A 9,178-nucleotide genomic window follows, 5' to 3' on the forward strand; every position below is an offset into this window, starting at 1 on the left:
GGTCTTGTCTGAAGATTAGATAAGAAATAATGCAAAAGTTGCACAGGGGTTCTGGCGGTTTTTATCAGTCACGATTTGAAAATAAACTACAGAGCGGTTGAACATATGCTCATTCTTAAATTGTTTAATAACTGACCCAATATGGCTGCTTTCAAGCTCATCGTGTTACTGGGAATCTTCTGTTGCAGTAGTTTCGTTCATGGGTATTCAATACGCTTCAATGATTATTATTATGATTAGTTTTATTTAGTAATATTGTCTTTTTAAAATCGTATTTTTTTAATGTTCTCATATATATATATATATTATTAATAGTAGTAATGGTGGTGGTGGTAGTAATAATAATCATAATAATAATAATAATAATAACAGTACTGATATTATTAATAGTAGTAATAGTGGTGGTAGTAGTAGTAGTAGCAGTTATAGTAGTAGTGGTGGTGGTGGTGGTAGCAGTAATAGTATTAGTAGTTGTTAATGTTAATAAAATGTAATACTATATTTTACCATATTTTATATTGTCTATTTGGTTAACCATCTTCAAACATAACGTTAAATATAACCCTATTTTAAGAATTTAATAGTATCGTTTTGTTAGTTCAACATTGTTTTGCTTGTTATCTCAGTCTAAAGGTTACTCCAGAAATGAGTACATGGGGGATGGGGGCAGGTCCTTCCAGAACTCATCCAAAAGGAAACTTCTCTTGTATGAATATTTATATTTATATTTGTGTGTACATTACCCTACTATTATATTTATGTGTACATTAAAACATATATTTTATGAGACCCAGTAGGCATAATTTAAAGCAATAATTGTGGAGCCCCTACCACTCTCCACCCCTGTACTATTTCTGGAAGAGCCGCGAAGTTCTGTGACTAATGAAGGATTGTACGTGATTGTAGCCAGACCACCCACGAGCTGTATGAGCGAATGATAGACGACATATGGTCTTCCTCCGACGATAACGATGACGGAATCTTCTCACAGTTTGAACTGATCAAAACATTCTCTGGATACGATACAAATGGTACATACAAGGTTTATATATAACAAAATGTTATTCCACTTGCATCAAAAATTAATTGTTATTCACCTTTCTTTATACTGGAGGGGTCAGTTATATTAATACGCCTTTCATGTATCAGACTACTGGACTGAGATCTAGTGAACAGACAGTAGTCATGACCACCGTTACATACATCAGACTCTACTGGACAGATCTAGTGAACAGACAGTAGTCATGACCACCGTTACATATATCAGACTCTACTGGACTGAGATCTAGTGAACAGACAGTAGTCATGACCACCGTTACATATATCAGACTCTACTGTACTGAGCTCTGAAGAGACAGTAGTCATGACCACCGTTACATGTATCGGACTCTACTGGACTGCGATCTAGTGAACAGACAGTAGTCATGACCACCGTTACATATATCGGACTCTACTAGACAGATCTAGTGAACAGACAGTAGTCATGACCACCGTTACATATATCAGACTCTACTGGACAGATCTAGTGAACAGACAGTAGTCATGACCACCGTTACATGTATCAGCTCTACTGGACATATCTAGTGAACAAACAGTAGTCATGATCACCGTTACATGTATCAGACTCTACTGGACAGATCCAGTGAACAGACAGTAGTCATGATCACCGTTACATATATCAGACTCTACTGTACTGAGATCTGGTGAACAGACAGTAGTCATGACCACAGTTACAAATATCACACTCTACTGGACTGAGATCTGGTGAACAGACAGTAGTCATGACCACAGTTACATGTATCAGACTCTACTGGACTGAGATCTGGTGAACAGACAGTAGTCATGACCACCGTTACATGTATCAGATTCTACTGGACAGATCTAGTGAACAGACAGTAGTCATGACCACCGTTACATATATCAGACTCTACTGGACTGAGATCTGGTGAACAGACAGTAAACATGACCACCGTTACATATATCAGACTCTACTGGACTGAGATCTGGTGAACAGACAGTAGTCATGACCACCGTTACATATATCAGACTCTACTGGACTGAGATCTGGTGAACAGACAGTAGTCATGACCACCGTTACATGTATCAGACTCTACTGGACTGAGATCTGGTGAACAGACAGTAGTCATGACCACCGTTACATATATCAGACTCTACTGGACTGGGATCTGGTGAACAGACAGTAGTCATGACCACCGTTACATATATCAGCTCTACTGGACATATCTAGTGAACAAACAGTAGTCATGATCACCGTTACATGTATCAGACTCTACTGGACAGATCCAGTGAACAGACAGTAGTCATGACCACAGTTACATATATCAGCTCTACTGGACATATCTAGTGAACAGACAGTAGTCATGACCACCGTTACATGTATCAGACTCTACTGGACAGATCTAGTGAACAGACAGTAGTCATGACCACCGCTACATATATCAGACTCTACTGGACTGAGATCTGGTGAACAGACAGTAGACATGACCACCGTTACATATATCAGACTCTACTGGACTGAGATCTGGTGAACAGACAGTAGTCATGACCACCGTTACATATATCAGACTCTACTGGACTGAGATCTGGTGAACAGACAGTAGTCATGACCACCGTTACATGTATCAGACTCTACTGGACTGAAATCTGGTGAACAGACAGTAGTCATGACCACCGTTACATATATCAGCTCTACTGGACATATCTAGTGAACAAACAGTAGTCATGATCACCGTTACATGTATCAGACTCTACTGGACAGATCCAGCGAACAGACAGTAGTCATGACCACCGTTACATATATCAGACTCTACTGGACTGAGATCTGGTGAACAGACAGTAGACATGACCACCGTTACATATATCAGACTCTACTGGACTGAGATCTGGTGAACAGACAGTAGTCATGACCACCGTTACATATATCAGACTCTACTGGACTGAGATCTGGTGAACAGACAGTAGTCATGACCACCGTTACATGTATCAGACTCTACTGGACTGAGATCTGGTGAACAGACAGTAGTCATGACCACCGTTACATATATCAGCTCTACTGGACATATCTAGTGAACAGACAGTAGTCATGACCACCGTTACATATATCAGACTCTACTGGACTGAGATCTGGTGAACAGACAGTAGTCATGACCACCGTTACATATATCAGACTCTACTGGACTGAGATCTGGTGAACAGACAGTAGACATGACCACCGTTACATATATCAGACTCTACTGGACTGAGATCTGGTGAACAGACAGTAGTCATGACCACCGTTACATGTATCAGACTCTACTGGACTGAGATCTGGTGAACAGACAGTAGTCATGACCACCGTTACATATATCAGACTCTACTGGACTGGGATCTGGTGAACAGACAGTAGTCATTACCACAGTTACATATATCAGCTCTACTGGACATATCTAGTAAACAGACAGTAGTCATGACCACCGTTACATGTATCAGACTCTACTGGACAGATCTAGTGAACAGACAGTAGTCATGACCACCGTTACATGTATCAGACTCTACTGGACAGATCTAGTGAACAGACAGTAGTCATCACCACCGTTACATATATCAGACTCTACTGGACTGAGATCTGGTGAACAGACAGTAGTCATGACCACCGTTACATATATCAGCTCTACTGGACATATCTAGTGAACAAACAGTAGTCATGATCACCGTTACATGTATCAGACTCTACTGGACAGATCCAGCGAACAGACAGTAGTCATGACCACCGTTACATATATCAGACTCTACTGGACTGAGATCTGGTGAACAGACAGTAGACATGACCACCGTTACATATATCAGACTCTACTGGACTGAGATCTGGTGAACAGACAGTAGTCATGACCACCGTTACATGTATCAGACTCTACTGGACTGAGATCTGGTGAACAGACAGTAGTCATGACCACCGTTACATATATCAGACTCTACTGGACTGGGATCTGGTGAACAGACAGTAGTCATTACCACAGTTACATATATCAGCTCTACTGGACATATCTAGTAAACAGACAGTAGTCATGACCACCGTTACATGTATCAGACTCTACTGGACAGATCTAGTGAACAGACAGTAGTCATGACCACCGTTACATGTATCAGACTCTACTGGACAGATCTAGTGAACAGACAGTAGTCATGACCACCGTTACATATATCAGACTCTACTGGACTGAGATCTGGTGAACAGACAGTAGTCATGACCACCGTTACATATATCAGACTCTACTGGACTGGGATGTGGTGAACAGACAGTAGTCATGACCACCGTTACATATATCAGCTCTACTGGACATATCTAGTGAACAAACAGTAGTCATGATCACCGTTACATGTATCAGACTCTACTGGACAGATCCAGTGAACAGACAGTAGTCATGACCACAGTTACATATATCAGCTCTACTGGACAGATCTAGTGAACAGACAGTAGTCATGACCACCGTTACATATATCAGACTCTACTGGACTGAGATCTGGTGAACAGCCAGTAGACATGACCACCGTTACATATATCAGACTCTACTGGACTGAGATCTGGTGAACAGACAGTAGTCATGACCACCGTTACATGTATCAGACTCTACTGGACTGAGATCTGGTGAACAGACAGTAGTCATGACCACCGTTACATGTATCAGACTCTACTGGACTGAGATCTGGTGAACAGACAGTAGTCATGACCACCGTTACATATATCAGACTCTACTGGACTGGGATCTGGTGAACAGACAGTAGTCATGACCACCGTTACATATAGCAGACTCTACTGGACAGATCTAGTGAACAGACAGTAGACATGACCACCGTTACATGTATCAGACTCTACTGGACTGAGATCTGATGAACAGACAGTAGTCATTACCACAGTTACATATATCAGCTCTACTGGACATATCTAGTAAACAGACAATAGTCATGACCACCGTTACATGTATCAGACTCTACTGGACAGATCTAGTGAACAGACAGTAGTCATGACCACCGTTACATGTATCAGACTCTACTGGACTGAGATCTGGTGAACAGACAGTAGTCATTACCACAGTTACATATATCAGCTCTACTGGACATATCTAGTAAACAGACAGTAGTCATGACCACCGTTACATGTATCAGACTCTACTGGACAGATCTAGTAAACAGACAGTAGTCATGACCACCGTTACATGTATCAGACTCTACTGGACAGATCTAGTGAACAGACAGTAGTCATGACCACCGTTACATGTATCAGACTCTACTGGACAGATCTAGTGAACAGACAATAGTCATGACCACCGTTTCATGTATCAGACTCTACTGGACAGAGATCTAGTGAACAGACATTCCACGACATTTGTTTTGAAGAAATAGTTTGAAGCAGTCTGACCGCTGGTAGTCTGTTCACGCTTGTGTTTCTGGTATGATCTACTCCAAATCCAAGCCGTTTACAAACTTTGTGATTGGTTAGTGACCATTTTATTGATTTCGTTGAAATAGCTATATGTGACACATCTGTCATTACTATTTATAGTTTTGTCTTAAACACAGGTAAAAGTTTAAAATTGTGTTATCATTTTTCCTATGTTTAACAACCATGTTTAGATTCTAGCTGAAAGTTTGACTTTATTATCTGCTTTATACATCGATAAAAACGTAAATAATAAAAACAATTAGCTGTATATTCTTGAAACGGCCTCTGTAGTATAGTGGTTAGGCCGTCGGAATAATGGCGATAGTTACTTGGTTCAATGGGGCGGTCTGAAATCACTACACTGAACTCTCTCTCTCACTAACCACTAACAAGTGATTATCAGGCCACTTTATCGAACAGACAGCTCAGATAGCTGAGACGTGTACCCAAGGCAGCGTGCTTGAGCCGTATTTAAATATAAGCATGAAAATCTTTCAAAATGAAAAAAGGATCAAATAAAATTATCTTCATTAAATGTAGAGTGTGAGAAAAAGTTAGTTTGTTTTGTCTAACGACACCACTAGAGCACGTTGATATATTAATCATCGGTTATTGGATGTCAAACCTTTGGTTATTTTGACGTATAGTCTTAGAGAGGAAACCCACTACATTGTTCCATTAGTAGCAAGGGATCTTTTATATGTATCATCCCATAGACAGGACAGCACATACCATGGCCTTTGATATACCAGTCGTGATGCACTGGCTTGAACGAGAAATAGTCCAATGGGTCCACTGATGGGGATCGATCCTTGACCGACCGCGTATTAGGCGAACGCTTTACCACTGGGCTACATTCTTAGTGTTTAAGAAATGCTCAACAGTATTTGCGTTTAGTATTATTCCTGAGTATTTTTGTTTGAAGGAGACGGGACAATTACACGTCACGAGTATGTGAACCACGTGCAGGTGCCGAGCGAGCACGTGCACCGTTATCTACACGCCCTGTTTGATATATTTGACGTGAACGGCGACCACCACTTCAACCACCACGACTATCACGGACTCTACACCAAGATGGACAAGGACTGTAAGAAAGCAATCGAGAAAGAAGATGTATACAAAGTGATATAGAAAGAAAGAAAGAAATGTTTTATTTAACGACGTACTCAACACATTTTATTTACGGTTATATGGCGTCAGACAAATGGTTAAGGACCACACGGATTTTGAGAGGAAACCCGCTGTCGCCACTTCATGGGCTACTCTTTCCGATTAGCAGCAAGGGATCTTTTATTTGCGCTTCCCACAGGCAGGATAGCACAAACCATGGCCTTTGTTGAACCAATTATGGATCACTGGTCGGTGCAAGTGGTTTACACCTACCCACTGAGCCTTGCGGAGCACTCACTCAGGGTTTGGAGTCGGTATCTGGATTAAAAATCCCATGCCTCGACTGGGATCCGAACCCAGTACCTACCAGCCTGTAGACCGATGGCTTAACCACGATGCCACCGAGGCCGGTACAAAGTGATATAGTGGCACGAAAAACAAAAATAGCATCTCTTACTCGTCGTGTTCAGTAAAAACTGCTCAAATTAATACTTTAAGAATCTGCTGATTACAACATTGATTTCAGTTTAGGTCAGTCTGAATTAAATGAGATCATTCACTATGGCTGGTATGTATGCCTTTAAAGACACGAAACTGATTAACATTGATTTCAGTTTAGGTCAGTCTGAATTAAATGGAATCATTCACTATGCCTGGTCTGTATACCTTTAAAGACACGAAACTGATTAACATTGATTTCAGTTTAGGTCAGTCTGAATTAAATGGGATCATTCACTATGCCTGGTCTGTATGCCTTTAAACACACGAAACTGATTAACATTGATTTCAGTTTAGGTCAGTCTGAATTAAATAGGATCATAATCATAACATTCATCATGCCTGGTCTGTATGCCTTTAAAGACACGAAACAGCCAGTGTTATCTCTAAGGTCATAGGAACGCCAGCCACCATGTCAAGGTGACCTTTTACATGAAACTAAAAGCAAATGTCTCGAGAACTTCAACCTAACAGTAGTAATAATCACTATTTGATAAGTGTTTCACAGGGTTTATATTTGTTATGTTTTCGTTTTGTGCTGGTCTGTCATTAAACATTCATTCATTTTTTGTTTTTTACTGGAAAGTATTTACACCAGAATAATGCTACTTTGCACCTAATATCATACAAGTATTACCCATGGTCGAAATTTCAACTATGAAAGTCGAATGCCTTTTAAATAGTCACATAAAATTGTATGTCAAAAGTTGTAATGCCAGTCGCCTGCACTTATAGTGATGCATTTTCAGTGCAGTAGGAGTACCGCTGTGTCTCACCTGTAGGGCAAACGCCACCTGTCGGGTTACATGATCTGGGAGTGGACTCTCTTTCTGAAACAGTGTACAGTGGTTGGAGCATGAAGGTTCCAGAAAATTAATCGAATGATAAAATTAGAGGAAAATGGGAGGACATTTCACGGGAAGAAGTGCGGAGAGCGGAGAAACTGGGGTCAGTATGTGAACAATAGCGGAGCCTGGTGATCATCTATTTAAGTAAACTAAGGGACGTCAGACTTGAATCAGCTTTCTAGAATTACATCATTTGACATCTCTATTTCATCTTTTACAGGTGATGGAATTGTTACAAAGGCAGATTTTTATAAATTCTGGCACGAGGTAAGAATTTATTGCTGTTCTCATAACACAAATACCTGTTTTACACTGAGACTGCACAGAAAACGTCAAGTGATATTGTCTATTTGTTAGTTGTTAGTAAAGATGTATTATAAGAAATAGGAAATGGTGCCATTTTTATGTGCTCTTTTTGTTTAGTTGGAGAATGTCGTGTTTTACTGTTCCCTGAATAATTTATAACTACCGGGTCTACCCCCACCCCTCACCCCAACCTGGAGATGGATTACTCACATATCCCTCCCCCCCCCCCCCGTTATTTTAGGCTTGATTAACCTGGAGATGGATTACACACACGCCCCCCGTTATTTAAGGCTAGGGTAACCTGGAGATGGATTACATACATACCCCCCCCCCCCACGTTATTTAAGGCTAGGGAAACCTGGAGATGGATTACACACATCCCCCCCCCCCCCATTTATTTTAGGCTAGGTTAACCTTTGGAGGGATTCCAGGCGTATTCCCACATGGGAAACTGTAGAGGCTTAGTTTCGTACGTGAACACGTGTGTGGTGGTGTAATGAAATGGAATTATTTTCAGGTTCTCCACAAGACCAGTCACATCCACCACAATGGCTTATATCTCCATAACTAACGATGTCTGAGAGAAAACTCCGTTACTGGCGTCTTCGTATACGCCTTTGTCACTGGAAATAAATTAATATGATTCTGAATCGGATCTGTTTCTTATTTAGTACATTGTGTTTTCATATTGTTTTACTTTTGGTTTTAAATACCTTGTTGAGAGAAAAAAGTGCATACTTTTCGGGACATTTTGTTCTAGGGAATAGCCAGTCTTTTAGATGAAGCACCAGATCCTGGCAGTGATCCTTGGCAGGATACCATGTACAAACGTCCTTTGAATTATGCCTTGATTCAAGATACGAGCTTAAGATTTTAATCGTTTAGTTCGTAGTAAATACTGCGCGTATATAATAACTGCGTGTGCTATGCGTAAAGTATCTACTCCTCTTGCCTGAATTGTAAGTTTAGTGAA

The 9,178-nt window shown here is 40.6% G+C and overlaps 2 protein-coding genes across 3 annotated transcripts in view; one reads left to right on the forward strand and one right to left on the reverse strand.

Moving 5' to 3' along the window:
- The window catches only part of LOC121383007 (aldo-keto reductase family 1 member B1-like), a 69,217-nt gene that overhangs the window by 41,956 nt on the left and 18,083 nt on the right, over positions 1–9,178 (reverse strand). The window lies entirely within an intron of this gene.
- On the forward strand, positions 58–8,855 carry LOC121383011. 2 transcript variants are annotated; one of them, XM_041512739.1, is made up of 5 exons: positions 59–203; positions 907–1,031; positions 6,366–6,530; positions 8,120–8,166; positions 8,723–8,855. In XM_041512739.1, exons 1-5 carry the CDS (start codon positions 142–144, stop codon positions 8,774–8,776), a joined length of 453 nt encoding a protein of 150 aa, XP_041368673.1. In that variant the 5' UTR covers positions 59–141; the 3' UTR covers positions 8,777–8,855. The 2 variants fall into 2 exon arrangements, with proteins under 2 accessions (XP_041368674.1, XP_041368673.1); XM_041512740.1 differs by lacking the exon at positions 8,120–8,166 and having other exon boundaries at positions 58–203.

This window comes from Gigantopelta aegis, chromosome 10 (genome assembly GCF_016097555.1).
Source record: "Gigantopelta aegis isolate Gae_Host chromosome 10, Gae_host_genome, whole genome shotgun sequence".
NCBI classification, from domain to species: domain Eukaryota; kingdom Metazoa; phylum Mollusca; class Gastropoda; order Neomphalida; family Peltospiridae; genus Gigantopelta; species Gigantopelta aegis.

Bases quoted from the DNA above. Each gene is read 5' to 3' on its own strand.
- LOC121383011 (XM_041512739.1), top strand. From the start codon at position 142: ATGGCTGCTTTCAAGCTCATCGTGTTACTGGGAATCTTCTGTTGCAGT. The intron at 204-906 runs GTATTCAATACG...ACGTGATTGTAG, and splicing joins TGCAGTAGTTTCGTTCATGG to CCAGACCACCCACGAGCTGT. The intron at 1,032-6,365 runs GTACATACAAGG...TTTTGTTTGAAG, and splicing joins CTCTGGATACGATACAAATG to GAGACGGGACAATTACACGT.